Source organism: Leiobunum rupestre, chromosome 4, assembly GCF_980474605.1.
Source record: "Leiobunum rupestre chromosome 4, qqLeiRupe1.1.hap1, whole genome shotgun sequence".
Taxonomy (NCBI): domain Eukaryota; kingdom Metazoa; phylum Arthropoda; class Arachnida; order Opiliones; family Sclerosomatidae; genus Leiobunum; species Leiobunum rupestre.
In genome coordinates, this window is record NC_143387.1 from 9906726 (window position 1) to 9933477 (window position 26752).

The 26752-nt window shown below is 38.2% G+C and overlaps 1 protein-coding gene and 18 non-coding genes across 19 annotated transcripts; 1 reads left to right on the forward strand and 18 right to left on the reverse strand.

Moving 5' to 3' along the window:
• Positions 1-158: 158 nt before the first annotated feature.
• Positions 159-230, reverse strand: TRNAH-GUG (transfer RNA histidin (anticodon GUG)). The gene has a single exon. It is a non-coding gene; the product is annotated as a tRNA-His (tRNA).
• Positions 231-760: 530 nt separating this feature from the next.
• TRNAH-GUG (transfer RNA histidin (anticodon GUG)) lies at positions 761-832 on the reverse strand. The gene has a single exon. It is a non-coding gene; the product is annotated as a tRNA-His (tRNA).
• A 379-nt stretch (positions 833-1211) lies between these two features.
• On the reverse strand, positions 1212-1283 carry TRNAH-GUG (transfer RNA histidin (anticodon GUG)). The gene has a single exon. It is a non-coding gene; the product is annotated as a tRNA-His (tRNA).
• A 228-nt stretch (positions 1284-1511) lies between these two features.
• TRNAH-GUG (transfer RNA histidin (anticodon GUG)) lies at positions 1512-1583 on the reverse strand. The gene has a single exon. It is a non-coding gene; the product is annotated as a tRNA-His (tRNA).
• Positions 1584-1962: 379 nt separating this feature from the next.
• Positions 1963-2034, reverse strand: TRNAH-GUG (transfer RNA histidin (anticodon GUG)). The gene has a single exon. It is a non-coding gene; the product is annotated as a tRNA-His (tRNA).
• A 379-nt stretch (positions 2035-2413) lies between these two features.
• TRNAH-GUG (transfer RNA histidin (anticodon GUG)) lies at positions 2414-2485 on the reverse strand. Its single transcript has one exon. It is a non-coding gene; the product is annotated as a tRNA-His (tRNA).
• A 530-nt stretch (positions 2486-3015) lies between these two features.
• TRNAH-GUG (transfer RNA histidin (anticodon GUG)) lies at positions 3016-3087 on the reverse strand. The gene has a single exon. It is a non-coding gene; the product is annotated as a tRNA-His (tRNA).
• Positions 3088-3315: 228 nt separating this feature from the next.
• Positions 3316-3387, reverse strand: TRNAH-GUG (transfer RNA histidin (anticodon GUG)). Its single transcript has one exon. It is a non-coding gene; the product is annotated as a tRNA-His (tRNA).
• A 379-nt stretch (positions 3388-3766) lies between these two features.
• On the reverse strand, positions 3767-3838 carry TRNAH-GUG (transfer RNA histidin (anticodon GUG)). The gene has a single exon. It is a non-coding gene; the product is annotated as a tRNA-His (tRNA).
• Positions 3839-4066: 228 nt separating this feature from the next.
• On the reverse strand, positions 4067-4138 carry TRNAH-GUG (transfer RNA histidin (anticodon GUG)). The gene has a single exon. It is a non-coding gene; the product is annotated as a tRNA-His (tRNA).
• A 530-nt stretch (positions 4139-4668) lies between these two features.
• On the reverse strand, positions 4669-4740 carry TRNAH-GUG (transfer RNA histidin (anticodon GUG)). Its single transcript has one exon. It is a non-coding gene; the product is annotated as a tRNA-His (tRNA).
• Positions 4741-4968: 228 nt separating this feature from the next.
• TRNAH-GUG (transfer RNA histidin (anticodon GUG)) lies at positions 4969-5040 on the reverse strand. The gene has a single exon. It is a non-coding gene; the product is annotated as a tRNA-His (tRNA).
• A 379-nt stretch (positions 5041-5419) lies between these two features.
• Positions 5420-5491, reverse strand: TRNAH-GUG (transfer RNA histidin (anticodon GUG)). Its single transcript has one exon. It is a non-coding gene; the product is annotated as a tRNA-His (tRNA).
• A 983-nt stretch (positions 5492-6474) lies between these two features.
• Positions 6475-6546, reverse strand: TRNAH-GUG (transfer RNA histidin (anticodon GUG)). The gene has a single exon. It is a non-coding gene; the product is annotated as a tRNA-His (tRNA).
• Positions 6547-6774: 228 nt separating this feature from the next.
• On the reverse strand, positions 6775-6846 carry TRNAH-GUG (transfer RNA histidin (anticodon GUG)). Its single transcript has one exon. It is a non-coding gene; the product is annotated as a tRNA-His (tRNA).
• Positions 6847-7225: 379 nt separating this feature from the next.
• Positions 7226-7297, reverse strand: TRNAH-GUG (transfer RNA histidin (anticodon GUG)). Its single transcript has one exon. It is a non-coding gene; the product is annotated as a tRNA-His (tRNA).
• A 379-nt stretch (positions 7298-7676) lies between these two features.
• Positions 7677-7748, reverse strand: TRNAH-GUG (transfer RNA histidin (anticodon GUG)). The gene has a single exon. It is a non-coding gene; the product is annotated as a tRNA-His (tRNA).
• A 228-nt stretch (positions 7749-7976) lies between these two features.
• TRNAH-GUG (transfer RNA histidin (anticodon GUG)) lies at positions 7977-8048 on the reverse strand. The gene has a single exon. It is a non-coding gene; the product is annotated as a tRNA-His (tRNA).
• Positions 8049-15170: 7122 nt separating this feature from the next.
• On the forward strand, positions 15171-16686 carry LOC149946283 (uncharacterized). Its single transcript, XM_090172633.1, has 2 exons — positions 15171-15192; positions 15994-16686. The coding sequence occupies exons 1-2, from the start codon at positions 15187-15189 to the stop codon at positions 16570-16572; spliced, it is 585 nt and encodes a 194-aa protein (XP_090028759.1). The 5' UTR covers positions 15171-15186; the 3' UTR covers positions 16573-16686.
• The last annotated feature ends 10066 nt before the right edge of the window (positions 16687-26752 follow it).

Consider the following 26752-nt stretch of genomic DNA (forward strand, 5'->3'; position numbering starts at 1 on the left):
TAAGTTTAATGCCGTGACCAGGATTCGAACCTGGTATATTGCGGCCACAACGCAAGATACCTACCACTATACGATCACGGCCTTTCACTTCACTTTGCCAAGTTTCTAATTAATTTCCAAAAAGGAAAATTACAAAATATTTAAAAAACAAGGTTTAATGCCGTGACCAGGATTCGAACCTGGGTTATTGCGGCCACAACGCAAGGTACTAACCACTATACGATCACGGCCTTCCACTTTACGTTGCCAAGTTTCTAATAAATTTCCAAAAAGGAAAATTACAAATTATTAAAATAATACTAAGTTTAATGCCGTGACCAGGATTCGAACCTGGAATATTGCGGCCACAACGCAAGGTACTAACCACAATACGATCACGGCCTTCCACTTTACGTTGCCAAGTTTCTAATAAATTTCCAAAAAGGAAAATTACAAATTATTAAAATAATACTAAGTTTAATGCCGTGACCAGGATTCGAACCTGGTATATTGCGGCCACAACGCAAGGTACTAACCACTATACGATCACGGCCTTTCACTTCACTTTGCCAAGTTTCTAATAAATTTCCAAAAAGGAAAATTACAAATTATTAAAATAATACTAAGTTTAATGCCGTGACCAGGATTCGAACCTGGTATATTGCGGCCACAACGCAAGGTACTAACCACTATACGATCACGGCCTTTCACTTCACTTTGCCAAGTTTCTAATTAATTTCCAAAAAGGAAAATTACAAAATATTTAAAAAACAAGGTTTAATGCCGTGACCAGGATTCGAACCTGGGTTATTGCGGCCACAACGCAAGGTACTAACCACTATACGATCACGGCCTTCCACTTTACGTTGCCAAGTTTCTAATAAATTTCCAAAAAGGAAAATTACAAATTATTAAAATAATACTAAGTTTAATGCCGTGACCAGGATTCGAACCTGGTATATTGCGGCCACAACGCAAGGTACTAACCACTATACGATCACGGCCTTTCACTTCACTTTGCCAAGTTTCTTATAAATTTCCAAAAAGGAAAATTACAAATTATTAAAATAATACTAAGTTTAATGCCGTGACCAGGATTCGAACCTGGTATATTGCGGCCACAACGCAAGGTACTAACCACTATACGATCACGGCCTTTCACTTCACTTTGCCAAGTTTCTAATTAATTTCCAAAAAGGAAAATTACAAAATATTTAAAAAACAAGGTTTAATGCCGTGACCAGGATTCGAACCTGGGTTATTGCGGCCACAACGCAAGGTACTAACCACTATACGATCACGGCCTTCCACTTTACGTTGCCAAGTTTCTAATAAATTTCCAAAAAGGAAAATTACAAATTATTAAAATAATACTAAGTTTAATGCCGTGACCAGGATTCGAACCTGGTATATTGCGGCCACAACGCAAGATACCTACCACTATACGATCACGTCCTTTCACTTCACTTTGCCAAGTTTCTAATTAATTTCCAAAAAGGAAAATTACAAAATATTTAAAAAACAAGGTTTAATGCCGTGACCAGGATTCGAACCTGGGTTATTGCGGCCACAACGCAAGGTACTAACCACTATACGATCACGGCCTTCCACTTTACGTTGCCAAGTTTCTAATAAATTTCCAAAAAGGAAAATTACAAATTATTAAAATAATACTAAGTTTAATGCCGTGACCAGGATTCGAACCTGGTATATTGCGGCCACAACGCAAGATACCTACCACTATACGATCACGGCCTTCCACTTTACGTTGCCAAGTTTCTAATAAATTTCCAAAAAGGAAAATTACAAATTATTAAAATAATACTAAGTTTAATGCCGTGACCAGGATTCGAACCTGGTATATTGCGGCCACAACGCAAGATACCTACCACTATACGATCACGGCCTTTCACTTCACTTTGCCAAGTTTCTAATTAATTTCCAAAAAGGAAAATTACAAAATATTTAAAAAACAAGGTTTAATGCCGTGACCAGGATTCGAACCTGGGTTATTGCGGCCACAACGCAAGGTACTAACCACTATACGATCACGGCCTTCCACTTTACGTTGCCAAGTTTCTAATAAATTTCCAAAAAGGAAAATTACAAATTATTAAAATAATACTAAGTTTAATGCCGTGACCAGGATTCGAACCTGGTATATTGCGGCCACAACGCAAGATACCTACCACTATACGATCACGGCCTTCCACTTTACGTTGCCAAGTTTCTAATAAATTTCCAAAAAGGAAAATTACAAATTATTAAAATAATACTAAGTTTAATGCCGTGACCAGGATTCGAACCTGGTATATTGCGGCCACAACGCAAGATACCTACCACTATACGATCACGGCCTTTCACTTCACTTTGCCAAGTTTCTAATTAATTTCCAAAAAGGAAAATTACAAAATATTTAAAAAACAAGGTTTAATGCCGTGACCAGGATTCGAACCTGGGTTATTGCGGCCACAACGCAAGGTACTAACCACTATACGATCACGGCCTTCCACTTTACGTTGCCAAGTTTCTAATAAATTTCCAAAAAGGAAAATTACAAATTATTAAAATAATACTAAGTTTAATGCCGTGACCAGGATTCGAACCTGGTATATTGCGGCCACAACGCAAGATACCTACCACTATACGATCACGGCCTTCCACTTTACGTTGCCAAGTTTCTAATAAATTTCCAAAAAGGAAAATTACAAATTATTAAAATAATACTAAGTTTAATGCCGTGACCAGGATTCGAACCTGGTATATTGCGGCCACAACGCAAGATACCTACCACTATACGATCACGGCCTTCCACTTTACGTTGCCAAGTTTCTAATTAATTTCCAAAAAGGAAAATTACAAATTATTAAAATAATACTAAGTTTAATGCCGTGACCAGGATTCGAACCTGGTATATTGCGGCCACAACGCAAGATACCTACCACTATACGATCACGGCCTTTCACTTCACTTTGCCAAGTTTCTAATTAATTTCCAAAAAGGAAAATTACAAAATATTTAAAAAACAAGGTTTAATGCCGTGACCAGGATTCGAACCTGGGTTATTGCGGCCACAACGCAAGGTACTAACCACTATACGATCACGGCCTTCCACTTTACGTTGCCAAGTTTCTAATTAATTTCCAAAAAGGAAAATTACAAATTATTAAAATAATACTAAGTTTAATGCCGTGACCAGGATTCGAACCTGGTATATTGCGGCCACAACGCAAGATACCTACCACTATACGATCACGTCCTTTCACTTCACTTTGCCAAGTTTCTAATTAATTTCCAAAAAGGAAAATTACAAAATATTTAAAAAACAAGGTTTAATGCCGTGACCAGGATTCGAACCTGGGTTATTGCGGCCACAACGCAAGGTACTAACCACTATACGATCACGGCCTTCCACTTTACGTTGCCAAGTTTCTAATAAATTTCCAAAAAGGAAAATTACAAATTATTAAAATAATACTAAGTTTAATGCCGTGACCAGGATTCGAACCTGGTATATTGCGGCCACAACGCAAGATACCTACCACTATACGATCACGGCCTTCCACTTTACGTTGCCAAGTTTCTAATAAATTTCCAAAAAGGAAAATTACAAATTATTAAAATAATACTAAGTTTAATGCCGTGACCAGGATTCGAACCTGGTATATTGCGGCCACAACGCAAGATACCTACCACTATACGATCACGGCCTTTCACTTCACTTTGCCAAGTTTCTAATTAATTTCCAAAAAGGAAAATTACAAAATATTTAAAAAACAAGGTTTAATGCCGTGACCAGGATTCGAACCTGGGTTATTGCGGCCACAACGCAAGGTACTAACCACTATACGATCACGGCCTTCCACTTTACGTTGCCAAGTTTCAAATAAATTTCCAAAAAGGAAAATTACAAATTATTAAAATAATACTAAGTTTAATGCCGTGACCAGGATTCGAACCTAGTATATTGCGGCCACAACGCAAGATACCTACCACTATACGATCACGGCCTTTCACTTCACTTTGCCAAGTTTCTAATTAATTTCCAAAAAGGAAAATTACAAAATATTTAAAAAACAAGATTTAATGCCGTGACCAGGATTCGAACCTGGGTTATTGCGGCCACAACGCAAGGTACTAACCACTATACGATCACGGCCTTCCACTTTACGTTGCCAAGTTTCTAATAAATTTCCAAAAAGGAAAATTACAAATTATTAAAATAATACTAAGTTTAATGCCGTGACCAGGATTCGAACCTGGTATATTACGGCCACAACGCAAGGTACTAACCACTATACGATCACGGCCTTCCACTTTACGTTGCCAAGTTTCTAATAAATTTCCAAAAAGGAAAATTACAAATTATTAAAATAATACTAAGTTTAATGCCGTGACCAGGATTCGAACCTGGTATATTGCGGCCACAACGCAAGGTACTAACCACTATACGATCACGGCCTTCCACTTTACGTTGCCAAGTTTCTAATAAATTTCCAAAAAGGAAAATTACAAATTATTAAAATAATACTAAGTTTAATGCCGTGACCAGGATTCGAACCTGGTATATTGCGGCCACAACGCAAGATACCTACCACTATACGATCACGGCCTTTCACTTCACTTTGCCAAGTTTCTAATTAATTTCCAAAAAGGAAAATTACAAAATATTTAAAAAACAAGGTTTAATGCCGTGACCAGGATTCGAACCTGGGTTATTGCGGCCACAACGCAAGGTACTAACCACTATACGATCACGGCCTTCCACTTTACGTTGCCAAGTTTCAAATAAATTTCCAAAAAGGAAAATTACAAATTATTAAAATAATACTAAGTTTAATGCCGTGACCAGGATTCGAACCTAGTATATTGCGGCCACAACGCAAGATACCTACCACTATACGATCACGGCCTTTCACTTCACTTTGCCAAGTTTCTAATTAATTTCCAAAAAGGAAAATTACAAAATATTTAAAAAACAAGATTTAATGCCGTGACCAGGATTCGAACCTGGGTTATTGCGGCCACAACGCAAGGTACTAACCACTATACGATCACGGCCTTCCACTTTACGTTGCCAAGTTTCTAATAAATTTCCAAAAAGGAAAATTACAAATTATTAAAATAATACTAAGTTTAATGCCGTGACCAGGATTCGAACCTGGTATATTGCGGCCACAACGCAAGGTACTAACCACTATACGATCACGGCCTTCCACTTTACGTTGCCAAGTTTCTAATAAATTTCCAAAAAGGAAAATTACAAATTATTAAAATAATACTAAGTTTAATGCCGTGACCAGGATTCGAACCTAGTATATTGCGGCCACAACGCAAGATACCTACCACTATACGATCACGGCCTTTCACTTCACTTTGCCAAGTTTCTAATTAATTTCCAAAAAGGAAAATTACAAAATATTTAAAAAACAAGATTTAATGCCGTGACCAGGATTCGAACCTGGGTTATTGCGGCCACAACGCAAGGTACTAACCACTATACGATCACGGCCTTCCACTTTACGTTGCCAAGTTTCTAATAAATTTCCAAAAAGGAAAATTACAAATTATTAAAATAATACTAAGTTTAATGCCGTGACCAGGATTCGAACCTGGTATATTGCGGCCACAACGCAAGGTACTAACCACTATACGATCACGGCCTTCCACTTTACGTTGCCAAGTTTCTAATAAATTTCCAAAAAGGAAAATTACAAATTATTAAAATAATACTAAGTTTAATGCCGTGACCAGGATTCGAACCTGGTATATTGCGGCCACAACGCAAGGTACTAACCACTATACGATCACGGCCTTCCACTTTACGTTGCCAAGTTTCTAATAAATTTCCAAAAAGGAAAATTACAAATTATTAAAATAATACTAAGTTTAATGCCGTGACCAGGATTCGAACCTGGTATATTGCGGCCACAACGCAAGGTACTAACCACTATACGATCACGGCCTTCCACTTTACGTTGCCAAGTTTCTAATAAATTTCCAAAAAGGAAAATTACAAATTATTAAAATAATACTAAGTTTAATGCCGTGACCAGGATTCGAACCTGGTATATTGCGGCCACAACGCAAGGTACTAACCACTATACGATCACGGCCTTCCACTTTACGTTGCCAAGTTTCTAATAAATTTCCAAAAAGGAAAATTACAAATTATTAAAATAATACTAAGTTTAATGCCGTGACCAGGATTCGAACCTGGTATATTGCGGCCACAACGCAAGGTACTAACCACTATACGATCACGGCCTTCCACTTTACGTTGCCAAGTTTCTAATAAATTTCCAAAAAGGAAAATTACAAATTATTAAAATAATACTAAGTTTAATGCCGTGACCAGGATTCGAACCTGGTATATTGCGGCCACAACGCAAGATACCTACCACTATACGATCACGGCCTTTCACTTCACTTTGCCAAGTTTCTAATTAATTTCCAAAAAGGAAAATTACAAAATATTTAAAAAACAAGGTTTAATGCCGTGACCAGGATTCGAACCTGGGTTATTGCGGCCACAACGCAAGGTACTAACCACTATACGATCACGGCCTTCCACTTTACGTTGCCAAGTTTCAAATAAATTTCCAAAAAGGAAAATTACAAATTATTAAAATAATACTAAGTTTAATGCCGTGACCAGGATTCGAACCTAGTATATTGCGGCCACAACGCAAGATACCTACCACTATACGATCACGGCCTTTCACTTCACTTTGCCAAGTTTCTAATTAATTTCCAAAAAGGAAAATTACAAAATATTTAAAAAACAAGATTTAATGCCGTGACCAGGATTCGAACCTGGGTTATTGCGGCCACAACGCAAGGTACTAACCACTATACGATCACGGCCTTCCACTTTACGTTGCCAAGTTTCTAATAAATTTCCAAAAAGGAAAATTACAAATTATTAAAATAATACTAAGTTTAATGCCGTGACCAGGATTCGAACCTGGTATATTGCGGCCACAACGCAAGGTACTAACCACTATACGATCACGGCCTTCCACTTTACGTTGCCAAGTTTCTAATAAATTTCCAAAAAGGAAAATTACAAATTATTAAAATAATACTAAGTTTAATGCCGTGACCAGGATTCGAACCTAGTATATTGCGGCCACAACGCAAGATACCTACCACTATACGATCACGGCCTTTCACTTCACTTTGCCAAGTTTCTAATTAATTTCCAAAAAGGAAAATTACAAAATATTTAAAAAACAAGATTTAATGCCATGACCAGGATTCGAACCTGGGTTATTGCGGCCACAACGCAAGGTACTAACCACTATACGATCACGGCCTTCCACTTTACGTTGCCAAGTTTCTAATAAATTTCCAAAAAGGAAAATTACAAATTATTAAAATAATACTAAGTTTAATGCCGTGACCAGGATTCGAACCTGGTATATTGCGGCCACAACGCAAGGTACTAACCACTATACGATCACGGCCTTCCACTTTACGTTGCCAAGTTTCTAATAAATTTCCAAAAAGGAAAATTACAAATTATTAAAATAATACTAAGTTTAATGCCGTGACCAGGATTCGAACCTAGTATATTGCGGCCACAACGCAAGATACCTACCACTATACGATCACGGCCTTTCACTTCACTTTGCCAAGTTTCTAATTAATTTCCAAAAAGGAAAATTACAAAATATTTAAAAAACAAGATTTAATGCCATGACCAGGATTCGAACCTGGGTTATTGCGGCCACAACGCAAGGTACTAACCACTATACGATCACGGCCTTCCACTTTACGTTGCCAAGTTTCTAATAAATTTCCAAAAAGGAAAATTACAAATTATTAAAATAATACTAAGTTTAATGCCGTGACCAGGATTCGAACCTGGTATATTGCGGCCACAACGCAAGGTACTAACCACTATACGATCACGGCCTTCCACTTTACGTTGCCAAGTTTCTAATAAATTTCCAAAAAGGAAAATTACAAAATATTTAAAAAACAAGATTTAATGCCGTGACCAGGATTCGAACCTGGGTTATTGCGGCCACAACGCAAGGTACTAACCACTATACGATCACGGCCTTCCACTTTACGTTGCCAAGTTTCTAATAAATTTCCAAAAAGGAAAATTACAAATTATTAAAATAATACTAAGTTTAATGCCGTGACCAGGATTCGAACCTGGTATATTGCGGCCACAACGCAAGGTACTAACCACTATACGATCACGGCCTTCCACTTTACGTTGCCAAGTTTCTAATAAATTTCCAAAAAGGAAAATTACAAATTATTAAAATAATACTAAGTTTAATGCCGTGACCAGGATTCGAACCTGGTATATTGCGGCCACAACGCAAGGTACTAACCACTATACGATCACGGCCTTTCACTTCACTTTGCCAAGTTTCTAATTAATTTCCAAAAAGGAAAATTACAAAATATTTAAAAAACAAGGTTTAATGCCGTGACCAGGATTCGAACCTGGGTTATTGCGGCCACAACGCAAGGTTTTTTTTTTTTTTTTTTTAAAAACCCTTTATTCACAGTATTAAAATTACAATACAATCATAAAGATTGGAGGTTATAAAACACAAAATAGAATTGAGGACAAGCAATCAACAAGCATTCTATTTAAATATTTTGTTTAACATGTTGTATAAAATTAAATCTGACGGTAAATCTAAATGTAATTTCTGTTGCTTATAACGACATTCTAGTTTTAAAACTGCATGGAATTTCTTTTGACACAAAAAGTGATTAAATTGAATATCATTAAAAGAACAATAACACCGGTATAACCAAATTTCTCTTTTCATTACAGCACAAAGGAACTGGACCACTGTCCAAAACATTTTAGAGTTATGCAAGTCTTTATGAATTAAACCAAAAATAAGGAAAGAATTTCGCGTAGACGAAGAAACGCCATATAAATCACGATTAAGTTCCAAAATATCACAGAATAGCCAAGTCCATAATTGAGAAACCACGGGGCACGTTACGAAGAGATGTTCTACCGTCTCTGAGTCTATCCGACAATATATGCACGTATCATCCGGTACCACTAGAGCGTGCACCAAACGCGACTTCACCGAGAAACCATGATGAATGAGGCGTAAATTTATGGCAGAGAGCGAAGGACCCAAAAAATTGGAGCGCACGAAATTCCAGCGAATCCGTTGAAGAGGGCCACCGAAAAAGCGACGCCAGCGTTCTTCTCCACTCGACTCGATAGACAATGATTCCGCGAACGCAGCGTAAATGGGCCTCACTGCGATAGCGAGAGACACCTTTTCGCCCGACACGTCAATAACCGATAAACCGACCTCGTGCGCGACCGGAGGGCGACGCAATTGACGCCCCCCTTGTTGAATGCTCATGGACCAAATCGGAGGAACTGCATCAATAAGTTCTTGGTAGAGTAGCAAGACCCGAGACCGAGGCAAAACGAGCGATGAATCGGCTGTAGCGTCGAAACACGCCTGTGGCGGCAAGAACCCGGGGACGTACTCGTAACACAGATCGCGTACTGTCCGAAAACCCGCTTGCGAAAAAAACCCACGCTCGAGACGACCGAAATGTGGCAACGACAGACGCGGATTTAAAAAAAGCGGTTCGTCCAAAAAATTCGAGAGAGCGGGAAAGGTCCAGCCATGAATGTGATGAAAATCCTTCCAAGCAAGCAGCATGGAAACATACCGAGACGGAAGACCGGCGGCGCAACGAGAAGTGATAGATAACCGGAAAACGTGTAGGCCCAATTGCAAGGCGCCGCCATAAAGATTAAGAATCTGCGACGAAAGATCCCGAGCGAAAACCGGAGTAGTCTCTGCAAACAACGTAAGAGCTTCGCGAACGCGAAACGCCTTAACTTTGGTACAAATGTCTACTAGCCCGAACCCTCCGATCAGCGTTGGCCGAACAAGACTCTCATAGGCGACCAGATGAGGGCCATTGCCCCAAATAAAGTTCAAAATGGCTTCCCGAAATTGACGAAGCCAAAAAGGCGAAATATCGACTGTTTTTAAAATATGCCAGAGCATAGATGCAGCGAGCACATTGACAACCAAAACTTTGCCAACGACCGAGAGAGTACGACCTTTCCAAGACCGTAAGACCCGAGAGAACTTGCCATAGCGCTCCTCCCATTGAAGGCGAGCCGAATGCACAGAATCGTAGTCTATCCAAATACCGAGAATTTTCAAAGGTGAACTAGAAAGCGTTACGCCGCTGATCTCGATAGGGTCCCGACCATGATATAGACCAAGCCATTTCGCGTGGCACTTTGACGGGTTCAATTTCGCTCCGGAGGCTTGACCGAAATTCGCAAAAACGTCGCAGATCGCGGGAATCGCGGCCGCTGTTGTGGTTACAACCGTGGTGTCATCCATATGTTGAAAGAGAGTCGGCAATACCGAATGCGCGGATAACCGTACCGGCGGGATGGATTCGTGCGACGTGACCGCGGAAAACAGAGGTTCCGAGGCTAAAACATATAGCAGAGGGCTAAGCGGGCACCCTTGGCGAACCGACCGCCCTAACGAAAAGACATCAGTCAAATGACCATTGACTTTGACACAGGCCCTGGAACCCGCGACAAAAGCTTGAATCCACTTGCAGAAAAACGGGCCAAACCCCATGGCCGCTAAGAGCTCAAATAAATATGGCCATGCCACCCGGTCGAAAGCCTTCATAAGGTCCAGCTGGACCATAATGCCACCCTCTTCACGAAGGCGGAGGTTCTCGGCGACATCTGACAACAGTCTCGTGGAGGTAGAAATGTCCCGACCACGAACCGCACCCGTTTGAGTAGCTGACGTAATGTTCGGCAAAAGCGACGCTACTCGGAGAGCAAAAACTTTGGATAAAATTTTATAATCAGTATTGAGTAACGTTATAGGCCTCCAGTTCTTTAAAAGAGTTAAATCACCAGTCTTGGGCAAAAGGATAATAAGACCTATTTTCATGCTGCGCGGAATTTGACCCTGGTCACGGGCGATATGGGCTAGGCGAAGAAAGTCATCCTTAATAAGCGGAAGAAAAAACCGCCAAAACTCCACCGTCAAACCATCAAGTCCCGGACTCTTATTGGGCTTCATAGACCCCAAGGACCGCTCGAATTCCTCCCAGGTGACAGGCAACTCAACCGCGTCACGATCAGCTTTCGATACCCGGTCCCGGACCCGATTGCTAAAACTTCGACTCTGGGCCTCGCAAATAGGCTCCTGAGTATAAAGGGCATTATAGAAATCAAAAATTTGCTGACGGATGAGACGCCCGTCGCGAAAGACCTCTCCTGATGGAGACACTAAACGACCAATCGATTTGATACTCTGACGATGAGTCTCCAGGCGCAGAAAATAGCGCGTGGGCCGCTCACCCAATTCTTTAAAATCCGTCTTAGCGCGTACGACCTGGCCACGAAGCACCTCAGAATCGAAATCCGCCAATGCCTGCTTAGCGTCCAGCAACTCCGGCAAACAAGTAAGATCGGACGCGTAGCGAGACTCGAGGTGAGAAATCCGAACCAATAAAGCAGCGCGAGAACTTCTCAACTTCTGAGCGCGAGCTTTGCCGTAGAACATGGCGTAATCCTTAATACAAACTTTAAGATTTTCGTACCATTGAAAAATATCTACACGGTACTCGACGGTGTCGCGACTCCGATCAACAATACGCTGGATGCCCGTACGGAAGCGCTCCTCTTGAAGTAACGTAGAGTTAAACGCCCAGACCCCAGGGCCGCGCTGGACGCCACTGGGATCAAAGACGAAAGACACGGCCTTGTGGTCAGAAAAAGGAACATTCAAGATTAGATTCCGCGAACAATTATGCGCATCCGTTGGGCGAATAAATAAATAGTCAATCCGCGACATGACAAAGTTCCCGAATACGAAACCGGAACGAGTATAATCAAAATGATCGGCGTGAGAAGCCCTCCAGGGATCATAAAGATCAAGACTGGTAAGCCAAAGCTTAAAACTCGTAGGCGGAACAACGGAACGAAGATTAGAAACGGGGCGACGATCAAGAGATGAGTTTAAAATATCATTAAAATCCCCCGCTATAATCGGACGAGGTAAAAGCGAACACCACAACTTCGCCGAAGACATAAAAAGAGAACGCGACGGCGCGTCATTCGGAGCGTAAATATTCGCGAAATCCATAGGAACATCGTCAACAACCGCGGAGACGGAAAGAAATCGGCCGCAGTCGCTTCGAAAAACTCGCGAAGGAACAATATCCAGCCCAGCCCGAAAGCAGGTCGCTACGCCGCAAAAAGTAGTAGTAGGGTCATTATCCCAAAAAACGCGGCCGCGAAAAATTTTCCGAAAAGTACTCACATGTTCATTCGTCCAGTGTGTCTCTTGTAAAAAAACCACATCATACGCGTCCATAAAAATAAGCACTTCCGACATCTTATTAACATTCCGAAGACCATTAACGTTAAGAGAGACGATTTTTAACGGCATTAAAGGAACCGGGGACAGGCGTGACAACGGTTGGCAGGGACGTAGAAGACAACTTGGCAGGTGCGATGGCATGCGATTCCGTAGAGTAGACGTTCGTCTTCTTAGGAGGAGGCTGGCGTTTATCAACATCCGAGCCACTCGTCGAAGTCAAAATTCTCTTACCAACGTCCTTCGTAACGTGCTTGGGAAATTTCGGCCGATCAACATTGTCGCCCCCCTGGGCAACCATGCCTTGAGAGGACTCTTTGGCTAAAAGAACCGGATCAGTAATCAGGCCCGCATCCTGTTCTTCGACTATCCTATCAGCGACCGGATCCTTGGATTCAACAACTTCAGCGCGAGTTGGACAGGACCGAGCCACATGACCTTGCTTCTTACAACGAAAACAGATAAAAGAGGGACAGTCTCTATACAGGTGGCTCGAAGAGAGACACCCATTACAAACTTTACTCTGAGAGGAGTGACGAACCTGATAAAAAGTCTCCCGACCTAAAACGTCTTTGATCTTTAGACCGTACGGTAACGAACTGACACATTCGGCAAGGCGAACCTTGACCGAACGAATTCCAAAATAAATTCCGGCGTCATTTTTAGTCCAGATAATTTCGCCACGCAACTCACATTGTAAGCTTTCCAATTTCGCCTTCACCGCTTCGTCACTCACAAACTCAGGTAAACCATAGATATGGACAATAACTGTTTTCCTCGCTATCCCAGACACAGCAAAACGCGTCTCTCCTACTTCAATCCCAGCATCAAGACACAATTCCGCTTCTTCCTCGCGTAAGAAGGTGACGTAATAGCCACCCTCCGTAGCAACAACCGACGAGACCGTATTAGGCCCGTAATCCAAAATACATGCCGTCAAATTTTCTTGCTTCGAAACTTCTTTCACGACGCATTCCACAAAAATGGAACGTTTTAAAACATCCATCCTGGAATTCAGAAGAAAACCCAGGAGGGCACGAAAAACGAAAAAGAAACTGCGCGAATTAGTAAATTTTAAATTAAGCAAACAAAATGTTAGAAAAAGAACCGAAACTAAGGCTTAGCGAGAAGACGAGGAGAGCAAAGAAAAACGAACCGCACTCTCCAAAAACAAAACGCCCCCCACAACGCAAGGTACTAACCACTATACGATCACGGCCTTCCACTTTACGTTGCCAAGTTTCTAATAAATTTCCAAAAAAGGAAAATTACAAATTATTAAAATAATACTAAGTTTAATGCCGTGACCAGGATTCGAACCTGGTATATTGCGGCCACAACGCAAGATACCTACCACTATACGATCACGGCCTTTCACTTCACTTTGCCAAGTTTCTAATAAATTTCCAAAAAGGAAAATTACAAATTATTAAAATAATACTAAGTTTAATGCCGTGACCAGGATTCGAACCTGGTATATTGCGGCCACAACGCAAGATACCTACCACTATACGATCACGGCCTTTCACTTCACTTTGCCAAGTTTCTAATTAATTTCCAAAAAGGAAAATTACAAAATATTTAAAAAACAAGGTTTAATGCCGTGACCAGGATTCGAACCTGGGTTATTGCGGCCACAACGCAAGGTACTAACCACTATACGATACGGCCTTCCACTTTACGTTGCCAAGTTTCTAATAAATTTCCAAAAAGGAAAATTACAAAATATTAAAAAAATTAGGTTTGTCAATTCAACTTTAGAAAAATCACCGTGATAATTTAGATATGTAAAGATTTTTAGTATTACCACTAAGCAAACGATTTACTAATCTTTATTCTTCAAACTCCAAAAATAAGTCGAAATTTATTAATTAATTGAAATTAAAAACGTTTTTCTAAGTGGGCTTAATTAAAAAGATACTTTTTATTGTAAAAATTTTAAATTGTGACAAAAACAACTGTCTTAAATGAGGGAGAGAAATAAGAATTCACTTTGATAACCTAGATCGGAAACAAATACATTTTTCTTTTATGTAGAAAATAGGAATAAAACGAGTCAAAATACTTCAATTTCCATAAGACACTAGGATTTATTTAAGAAGGTTTGTTTATAATATATTATTTGAATTAAGTTTATACTATTCTAAACAGCTTATTCATTCTCCTCGTTTTCTCGCTGGGTTTTCTAAAGAGACATAATGATTAGAAAAATGATCGTAGATACTTTTACATCGGAATAAAATTGATTAGTCAGTAATTTTAGTTTTTCGTAGGTCTCTTTGCGCCCTTTTATCTAGTGTTGTTAGAGTTGTTAGCTAAAATATTCCAGAGATTTTATACTTGTTCGCGCCTATCCTTGGTTCATCGTTTTTATATTTCACAGAAAACTTCCTTTAATTTTTTTATGACGTCAAATAGTTGATAATCTGACAATAAAATAGACTCAAAATACATAAACTTAGTTTTATTTTGCGAATTATATAGTATTAAGCAGTGTATAACATTAAGAATGTAAAAGTCACGTTCGTTAAGGCTTTTCCAAACTATTAGAGAGAGATTCCAGCATAACAAAATTATCGAAATAATATTATCTTAATCGTCAAGTACCTGTTGTTTTATGAAATAAATAATAATAGTATTTGAAAGATCTTAATTTGTACGTAATAAGATAAACACTTGCTTCGGTTTCCATAAGTTATCAATAAGTTGGTACAGATGTTTATTTATCGATATCGATTTTTCTTTTATCTGAAAAAGTAAGAATGATTTAGCACAATTTTGCGGATTTCGAAATCATAATCTCTTAGCCACGCCTAACCTGATGGAGGTATTTATTTTTCTTGGTTGCTTTTATTAGCTTGGCTCTATTTAACGAATTACTCATTTGATATTCTTATGGCATTAGAAAGGAATATTATTTATTTCAACTTTTAAATGTGGTTAAGCGGGATATAATTTAAGTTTTCCATTAGAGCTAAAATTAAATTCGCTTATGGCAGATAAACATAGCGTTAGCGAAGGCTTGACCACTACGCGTAATTGTAGCTTTGACTTTACTCAAAATAGTACGCGTACTCTGTACGACCAAAGGCTGTATTCTTTGTACTTGGTGTACAGAATTTACAGAAGTGGTTAGCCCCTCGAAATGTGACAATTTTGAAAATGTAAATTAAAATTATCAATTCCTGGTGTGCACATTTTAATTTAATAATTGGTGGACGATAGTATCTAGGATTTTAGGGAATTGTACGTTCTAATGGGTTTAAATATTTATGAACACGTATACGCCTATATTAAAAGGTGGGTAAAAATGTCGCCCCCCCCCCCCTACGAAATTTGAATTTATATGGAGACGAATTTCCTGTCTCGCGTAGTTTCGTGTTTTCGGTTTAAAATCATCCGCGTTTCAGATGACTTGTAATGAAATAGCAGTTTCTTATTGGTCTTTCATATAAATGTAGATTTTGTTGCGTGGGTCGGCATTTTTAACCACCTTTGAATATAGGCGTATATTATTTTAAAATATGACCTCTTTATAATCACAAACTTTATAATTAAACCTCGTAACCGTACTCCAGTATGTCTACAACATTTTTACTAAACATCATTTTCCTTTCGTATAAATTAGGTGCCTCATAAAATTATAGCCGTTTCGTTAATATTAGCAACATTTTCAATGAATGTTGCTTTAACGAACGCGGAAGCGTGGTATCGAGCACCAAATGGTATTGCGAATTTGAATGCCAGGCCTCATCAAGGTCAGGCTATGTACGCTGGAAAACCAAAAGCTGGTCATTGGTACAATATCATCGCGGTGCACAGTGGAAAGGCCTTAGCCGTCAACGGCAGAACCACCTACAAAGGCCCGTTGGTGCAGTGGACTCTTCTACCTGGAGATAACTTCCGTTTTCTGTTCGAGGAGGTTCAGCCTGACACGTTTAAGATAATAGCGCAAAGTAGCGGACTGGTGGTGCAAGTTCAGGGCAACGACAGAACCGTGGTTCGTACCGATGACTACAAGTTTCGAGATAATCAACATTGGATTTTAGTCAACAAGAACGGATCCGTGTACGAAATTAAGGCGAAACACAGCGGTCTGTGTCTCGATGTTACCGGCAAATCCCATGAAGATGGCGGCACTGTCCATACTTACTCGTGTGTTGACCATGACAACCAAAAATGGATTTTACAAGAGGCCAATAACTAGTTGCACCATCCGGATATATTTTTTATAAGTCAAAGGTATAAAATGATGGATATACCTACTATATAATAATGAAATAAAGATCTTTGCAATAAATACGAATTGTTATAATTGAAACTTCAGTATTTAAGTTGTTTTTATTGTATTAATTGTAATAAATAACTTTCTGCCACCTAGGAGCAAGAAACACAAGGAGAACGCAGCTAGCCTTTAAACACGCTAACGAAGGGTTGTGTACGAATTTCATTGGCCGAGCGTCACGAGCCTTTACGCTAAACGTTTTACGGGCGGGGGGAAGACAATTTCCGAATTTTCCCCTTCCGACGGCAGCAGGCGCTAAAGCGTCTAGCCAATGAAAAACGTACACAAGAAAATCCACGACTTTTGACGGGTTGCGTTCTAGTCAGGTCGCAAATTGTAAGATTTTGACGAAATCATGCGTTTTGGGATAAAAGCATGAAAATTTCTATACATACATATTTTTATATGCTAAATCGATTTAAGACGGGAGGCCATCCGTAACTATTACGTAACGGCCGTAAAAAGCGATTAAAACGGGTCGTAAAGTGCAATCGTCCTACTCTAAAAGCGCCTGACCACGTGACTCGTTCGTATGAGAAGGAGAGGGGTTTGTTTAAGGGGGCATCCATAAAAGAAATTTTGTACATTTTCTCTACTTGGTCGGTTTTTAGTATAAAACACGTAAATTTATAATTCAAATTTTCAAATCGGAAATAAAACAAAATTGTAAAGAAGAATATATATTCTTAAATTATTATACATTATTTATCGAGGTTAGAAATTTCTCAAATATAACAGTTATCACTTAATTTACGTTATATATTTAAATTCCAGATATTTGTATATGCTACATATTAATCTAAAACAAGTTGGCAAGCCAAAATATACCTCTCCTCGGAAGAATGGTCCCTAGTGGTATTAGTTTCTCGACACGACCCCCAAAGATATCTCCGCAATTCAGAGTTATTTACGAAAAACGTATTCTCGGTTCAAACCCTGCCCGGTATAAAATTTTAATTTAAATAATTGAGACGAAACAATCGAGTTTAATTTGTTCAGAATATTATTAATTCAGTAGTTACAACAGCGAGTTCGACTTACTAAAACAATGCACAATTGAATTTAACCCTTTTTACAGTACATGTTTATCAGTTGAATATAATACTACGCAAATTTTAATGAAAGAAATATCTACAGATGGTATTTGTATTTTTCTCGCTTACGAAATACTTGCCGCATCTTTAACGCTCATTTTATTTCAACGCTCGTAGACTTCCAGTTGACGTTGTGACACATACCGCATGAAAAAGACCAATGCCGTCCAATTTCCAATATCATATAAAGACTCGCACACCCAGGAAATCATTGACTGCGTTAGAAATCGTAGATATCCAAATATCCACAACAAATATATTTACAAGAAGCAAAAACCTTACCATCAACAAAGCACAGAGAGCTACTTGACTAACCGCCAGCTCTTGAAGCAATTAACGTTAAATTATATCCTTTGAATTAACACAACTATATATAGGTCGTTAAGAATACCCGTAAATAAATAACAAAAAAACTAACAAAGTGGACCACCCACAGGGTCTACCCTTTAACCCTCTTATCTCGGCTGACTGCGCTAAAACAAGATTTAACCTTTAAAATTTAATTCGTAAAAAAACCAGATTAGGCCTTCATAAATTCATTAATAAAAAAAACTTTATTACCTATTATGCTTACGATGCGTGTCTTAATTTCAGTGAATCTAAGGAGCTATCGGTGGTTCTGTGGTAGAGCGCTCGACTGCCAAGCCGAATGGTCTGGGTTCGAAACCTGGGTGGCGCATTTGTTTTTAATCACTAGAGAAACGCTAAATTAGGATTTTGTTCGATGCAATAATTTCAATTTCAATTCTATTTCAATTAAACCAAAATTTCGTACTCTATTAAATACGCTTCCGATAAAGCTGAAGGTCTAATTTTCAATAATGCGTAACTGGTGTCGGTGGTTCTGTGGTAGAACGTCCGCCTGTCAAGCAGGAGGTCTCGGGTTCATATCCCGCCCGATGCGATCGCAAATTGATACTAAGACGAATACCGTGTACAACTGGTGGAAACCCTGCCATTGGTCGTTGAGAGGTAGCATTACAATCAGCACTCAGTCCGTCCCAAAGTCATTAAGAAGAAGACAAACACAACAAATTCAACACTCACAACCTACGCATAAACATTACAAAAACGTAAAACACCAAACCGTCACGACGGTGAGCGAAAAACACCATCCAAACCAAAACGCAAATGAATCCGTTAACGCTCACCGTCACGCGGTGGTTTTGCCAACCCTTCGAGAAACTGCGTACGCATTGATTACACTTTGCACCGAAAATGCGAACGCGTTCGCAGGCCTGACAGACAGACCCACAGACCCACGGACAGACACGGTGGTTGTATAACCCCTCCTAGGGGACTTTGTCCCCTCGGAGAGGTAAAAATATCTTTAGGGTGGCTCGATTTGCTCTGACCGGGCTCAAAAACTAATTGAGATATAATTTTGTAATTTTCAGGGTATGCGTATTTAGTTAGGAACGCTTTGAACTGCGAATCGCAGAAATCTCGAATACGTGTTCACGTTTTTTTTATTTATTTTTTGACCGCTAGGTGCTAGGGAACAATTTTCAACGATAAAGTTGTAGAACATAATTGAAAACCTACAAATAACGTTTGTTCGATCACAAACGAACAATTTTTCCCTTAGATAATGAGGTCGGCAAAATATGAAGTACGCCATAGCAGGTCAAAGGGTTGTTTTACAAAGCTTAGTTAAATTAATTATTTTTAAGAATAACATGGCAATGTACGATAAGTTAAACATTTATTTGGTACAAACAAGTGAGAGAAAGATAAACAAGTACTTTCCAATCAATCTAAAGAAATCATTTTTAATCGAAGTAACGAAAGTGTGTCGGGTAGTAGAACCCTACTACTGATGGTCTCACCTTAGACGCAAGCCACTCAACCCAGCAGAAGGTGCAACAATGGGACGAACAACCCCCACTTCGTACACAGCAGTGGGAATAAGAGCGGCTGCTCTAGCAACTCCAGCCGACACCCTACCTACATTGGGAACGACAGGCACACAGCGGTCCACATAACCCGGCACAGCTGGCACCGGAGATCCCGGTGGACTCCAAAAGACCGGGAAAAGGGACCGCTGCGCCTCATACGGAGACCCGCCGCCCCACAGCAGGCTACCCAATCCTCCGAGGCGGCCAGTTTGCCTGGACCCTCTCCGTTAGTCTGTACCGAAGCTCAGTTTCCAGCCCAAACCTGACCCAAGTCGGAGGTGGAGATAGGACCATTTGATCAGAGTTAACATCTCCCAGTGCACCACCGCCCTCATGGGTTACAAGAGCCGGACCCCAACTCCCTGGTTAAGATAATTAACTTGGCCCATTTAGACGGTTTGCAGAACAAAATGAGCCATGACCCTATATCCAACCGGACCCGCCTACACGTTTAACCGAAATTGTTTTTGTTGGTCGTGAGAAAATCCCCATCGTGGAATCACATCACTCCACATGTGATTGTTTTGGTGGTTAAATGGTCCGTCTCTCACACGAACACTCACCGGTCACCAAGAGCAGATTAAAAAAATTCGGAATTTCGATCTCCATGTTGCTTAACCAGTTACAAAAGTCAAACCCACGAACGGTATCTCCGCCATGGAGAGCTTAATAAAGTGTTGCTCGATAACGATGGAAAGCGGATTCTGGGCGAACCCAACTTTACGTTTGCACTTCGAATGCTTGCTTGAGGATATGCCGCGAAGTACGCTAAAACTAGCTCTTCTTCGTCGATGTTTTGACAACCAGCTCCTCAGTATCTTGGATTGACATCTCCATGGTTCTGGAAATCTCGAAAAGCTTCGAGAACGGTGTTGTGACTGGGAAATCTGTCAGGATACCGCATTCTGAAAAGTTGACATACCCTACGAGCGTTTCGATGGGCTTTTTACAGCCGTTACGTAATAGTTACGAATGGCCTCTCGTCTTAAATCGATTTAGCATATAAAAATATGTATGTATACAAATTTTCATGCTTTTATCACAAAACGCATGATTTTTTCAAGTTTGAGAACTGACTATTCTCCTTGTGTGGGGTGTTGTGTTTGTTGCTCCTAGCTACCACATTCCAACATTATGGACTGATATAAAACACGTGTAATTAGTTATTGCAATCTTGAGTTGTTCCTTAAAAACGGTAAATCAGTGATTGGGTAATTTTTTATTAACTATAAAGCTTTTTTTATCTTTTTTAATCGGAATAATAACATCTGTCACAATAATACAATGTCCCTCAGTCGTTTTAAAATTATTACAATCTCAAAACAAGATTCTTTACGAGAAAGCTATCGCATAAAAGATGGCATTTTAGAAAGTAATTATTTTATCGGGACTAAATCATATATCTAAGCGTGCATCAGAAATAAAAATAATTTTGTGGTCGTTTCCAAGCAGGCCTCTTTAACGTAGCGTAATAGCTAATTGGCTTGATCGCTATTATTTCTTTATCCTGCAATGCCGTTAACCCGGGTAAAAAGGTTGTATTTATTCTCTATTTAATTATATTTCTTTGATCTGAAGCGTTTTGATTACTTTTTTTGCATAGCATTCGTTTTGTGTTTTTATAATTTTATATATGGTTAATGTCTCACTGCTGTAAAATAAAATTATTATTACTTTTTTTTAGCAATATCAGCTATTGTGTAGAGGTTAAGAACTACAATAAATGAATACTTCTTAAAGATTTTGAAACTGAAAAAATGAGAACAAAAACAAACACAGGGTGTTTCCGTTAAATATGTCGGAAACTCTATGGCGTGTTCTATGTATCCTATAGAGTAGAAAATGTTTAATGAACATTGGTCATTAAGTGTTTTGTTTCAGATGTATAACCTCCCGAAGGACTACCCCGAAAACCGATCCACAGCCTTAAGGACTTCTTCCATGAGCCAAATTGTATGTTTACAATCATCAGTGGTTTTTATCGGTGAGGCGAGAAAATTAATAACAATTGAGAGAAGTTCATCAATGAAATTTTACAAGATTTAATACTGTTTCAAATGGTCTTCAAATTGGAATTGTCAGATACAATCATACATTTTTATCCTATTATAAGCCATGGAATTTAATATTTAGAAATAAATTTCAATTGAAAGACAAGATACTTTATGGCAAATTTTTTTTATATAATAAATAGTAACAATTGTCCAAAACGCAATAGGAAGCTAACTTACTTAGCCGCTACGGGTCGCATGAAAAAATATTAGGATTCTGAATAAACGAAATATGTGCAAATATTGATTATATGCACTCTCTGGAATTTTGGCCAAAAAATCAGGCTTTTGGAACACTGTGTATTCCTGTTTCATTGTCAACATCTATTTTCGTTTTTTTTAACATTATAGATCCGAAATTTGAAAATTTATTATTGGTTACGCTGAAATTATATTTTGCCAATTGCCACCTGGTGTTTTTCATTAATTCCTTTTAAGTATGGCACGACAATCTTAGGCTTTTCTTTTATCTCTTTTACTTTTTTGTATTTAAGAGATCGGTCATTATTAATAACCTTGTTATTAAAATATCTTCTAATAAAGTTTTAGGATGGATAATCACATTTTATTAGTTGGTTTGTTAACATTTTATTGTCTTTCTTGGTTTCATCACTAATTTTTTTTTAATTTTATATTTAAATTTTTTAATTAAACCTATTTTTATATTATTAGGGTGGGCTGAGTTATAATTTATTTTATTTTAAAAATACCGTTTTTTAGGAAAATGTTATATCACCGGAAAAAACTGAATATAAACGCAAATATATGGTAGGGATGCCAATATATGGTAGGGAACACATATATAGAACGAGATTTTTACGTTATTGATTAAATTAGGTGAACCCAAAATTATTTAATCCTAAAATGTGAACACTTATCTAATTGAATCTAGCTTTTTATCTCTAATGGTTCTCGCGATTATATTTTGAAAGACCTTGAAAACCTGGCTAAGGTCATGGAAATTTCTATTTCCAAGTGCCCCCTACATGTTCTAAGCGTCCTGAAAATTTCAAATTCCTAGTTAAAACACATTTGGAGTTATTAGCCCTGTAACGTTTTTAGTTAACAATTTGTATAAAAAAAGCTTAGAACCTTTTTTAATTTAAAGCTCGCCAAAAAGAAAGAAAAATAAACACGTGATGGAAAATTTTGGATGAGTCATGCATGTTTCAGGTGTTCGTTTAGAGTTTGATTCGTATAAGGCTAAATCGAGGGATAACTCACTCCTCGTTTGGTTGCGTTATAAAAAAAGTAAAATGATTAAATTAATCTAATCATGATTTAATTTATCTAATCACGATTTAATTAATCTTATCACGATTTAATCAATCTAATTACGATTTAATTAATCTAATCACGATTTGATCAATATAATAACGATTTAATCAATCTAATCACGATTTAATGAATCTTATAACGATTAACTCAATCAGTATATTAGAGCATATCTTAAAACGTTTGAAACTAGAAATATTTCCATTAAAAACATTATCTAACTTAAGGAAAGAACTCAAAACAATAAATATATTTATAAATTTATAAATCCAAATTTTATGAGAATGGCGTGAGATAAATGGGTGTTTTATATTTATAAACGATAAATATTTTAAAATCTGTTCAGAACACTTTTTAATAAAGAACCATAATTATTTATTAAAAACTATTTAAAATTATAAATATAAATTTATCATCGTCGATATTTATATACCGGATGTTCCAAAATTATCTCAAAAGTCCTATCAATTCCTTCGAAAACAATTTTTCTGATTTAGAAACGTCAAAAGACGAAGACTATGAATTTCGATACTCTAATATTTAAGCTAGGAAATTAAAATCTGCGCTAAATTGTTTCAGCAGACTTTTCATAAACCTTTTGAATGGAAAGGTATGTCAAGTGAGGTACCCTGAATGGCGCGACGCATTGGGAGATTAATGATGCAAGAATCATTTCAAACGGCCAAGTGGTTCAAAAATTAAAAACCTATTAATTATGTCATTCGCTCATTAGGTTTGGCGGTATGAAAAACTTGAAAATTGCGAACCAACAATATTTTTATTTTATTGACCAGTGTTTATAATGTACGTAAAGAAATTATTTTTTGGAAAGAAACCTAGCATTGTAAATAAACTAATTTATTACGCACCATAAAGATTTAATTAAAATTTTGAACGAATGATTTGTTAATTGGGGATAAGCTTTTTTATTTAACATTTGATTTCATTTTCATAAAACATAAATAAATAAAATCTATAAATTTGTTACTTTGGATTTCAAGTAATAGAATAAATATTCAAATTTCAATCCATTAATTTGTAAGCAGTAATAAAACAAATTTTTCATTTCTTGACTATGCCTTGGTTTCCACTAGCGCGTTTACCTGTGCATCACTCAACTTTGAGACATACAAACGTTTATCACACGTTAAGAAAAATCCATTATAACGCGCGCTATTGGAGACCAAGCATTAATAATTCTGGTATTATATTTCAGCAGCAGCCCACAATTATCCTTGCCAGATCTTCAAGGTCCGTGACCGGTGTCTGATAAATGACTGTTTTAATGTGACCCCACGCAAAAGTAATAAGTCGAAAACAGGGGATCCACCTGGATTTTCAACCGGTCTTCGCCGTGCAATCCATACTCCGTGATATTCACGAATAAAGTAAACTCCCTCATCTCGGCTACATCCCTGCTAGATCTCCGTTACATCTCCGCTGCATCTCTGCTTTAATGTGGCAGAGTCTATATTTTAAAAAATTACATCATCTTGAAATTCGTCGTCCTTATTTACAACAATCTTGGAAATTAACGGTACAATTAGTTTTGGCAAAATTGTAAACTGCACCATTTAAGTTATACGGAATAAAAAGGTGTACAAGGATTTGGTTTCCCAGAACAGGGTTCGTACACGACTTGAATAACCTCATTAAGTCAGGGAATTTGAAAAAGGTATCTAAAGCAGCGGTTCCCAATTTTATTTTTCTATGGAACCCTAAATTATCCACCTAATTCTGGTGGAACCCCAACTAATTTTTTTACTTATCTTAAAAGACTCTTGACACAAACAAAGATGGCCGCGTTGCGAATTCTCGGAGCCCCTGTGATCCTTCCACGGAACCCTAGGGTTCCGCGGAACACCTTTTGGGAACCGCTGATCTAATTAAGGTCTGGGAAAAATCAGGGAAATTCATTTATTGAACATGAAGACGCACTTGCGGATTTCCACAAGGATCTATGTCCTAATGAACGTAGTGAAAACAAACCATGGGCAAAGTCTTAAAAAAGAAATATGGACTAGTTCTATATGGGCCTGATCATAACTCTTGGTAAAGAAAAGCTAGCATATCACGCTACTTGATATCATTTACGATAGACCTTGCGCGGCCTTTTTTATGATTTGCAAGATCTATTTTAATCATAAGAAACTACAAACAATCATCCCGACACTTTGGGAAATTGGGACCTAGACCTCTCCTACTGAATTGCCACTTCTAGAAAAGAATTAGACAACGCGAGTGAATTTTCTTTGCGGTTTGGAAATCTGATCCTAAAACTTCCACATCCCAAATTAAATAATTTTGGGACAATAGAGAGTTTAAGCTACCCCCCTCCTTAACAAACGTGTATGATTTTAGATTCTAAAAGTACACTAACCATTTTACAATTTCTTACCTTGCACGTCTTGTTATTTCAATAATAATATTGAATATTCAAATTATTCAGCTAAATAAATATAGTGGGAGTTATGGCAAGCTTTTCTTATTATATGAGAATGGGGAATTTTTAAGAATAGCACCTTTTGTTTTTTTTTGGTTTTGGTTTATTGTCTTTAGGTGTATTATTTGTCAAGGATTACAGAAATGCCAAAAGTTTTAAGCGCAATTTATTATTTAGAAAGATATGATAAATATAAAATTGTTACTCACCGCCATGAAGTTCCTTCATGTTACCGCCAATATTTATCTCGGAAAATACATAATATTTCGACATTTTTGTACGTATTGGGTAAGGTAGGACTGATGAAGAATTATATATATATATACATATATTTTTTTTTAGAAGCTCGTTATGAGCGATTGTAACGGGTGGGACAATTCAGTCCGCTCGTCCATTTGATTAATCAGGTGCGAGATAGTGTTACGGCCACGCCAACGGGGGGATACTTAGGGATAAGGTTGGGACACCCGTGGCGAAAGTATGACAACCACCCGTTGGGGGATTAGTGGTCGCCCTCACACGGCCATCCACAAACTCTGCCTCACGGACGCCTGGGATTACAGGAGTGAGCCACTACTCCCGGCGAAGAATTAGATTTAACGGCAAGATACTACTAAATTAAAAAAAAGTTTTAAGTGAAATGTTTTTTTTTACGGCGAATTCAATTTGTTTTTTTTTATTAATTTTTTTCTAATTGTTAATTAGTGGTCAAGGAATCTAAAAAAATAAAATTATTTTGCGGAAACATGTTTTTACAAAGAAAATAAAGAAGCCAAAAAATTGCAATCTTGAAAAAATGGGCTTTTTAATGGTACAAAGCTTTTGGGTAAAGTAGCACTGATGAAGGATAAAATTAGAAAATGTGAAAAATGGGAATTATTCTTTGGGCACAGTTCCTAACTAAAAGTTAAACTGGACTCGTATTGGCGCCTTACGGCGCCGCGCACTCAGTTCGCTCGAGCGCTGCGGGCGCGTGGCGCCACCCCAGCCCCATTCTTGCTAATCAAGCTGTGCCATCTATAACGCAACCTAGAGGATGAATAGATCCCACACGAAGGAGTTTTCCCTCCTTCTATTAACTCCACATACGGACATCATATCCAGTGAAAACGTACCTAGTATCTAGCGAATTGAATTCGCCGTAAAAAACACATTTCACTTAACACTTTCTCCTTCTATTAACTCCACATACGGACATCATATCCAGTGAAAACGTACCTAGTATCTAGCGAATTGAATTCGCCGTAAAAAAACACATTTCACTTAGCACTTATTTTTTTAAATTTCTTGCCGTTAAATCTAATTCGTCATCAGTCCTACCTCACCCAATACGTACAAAAA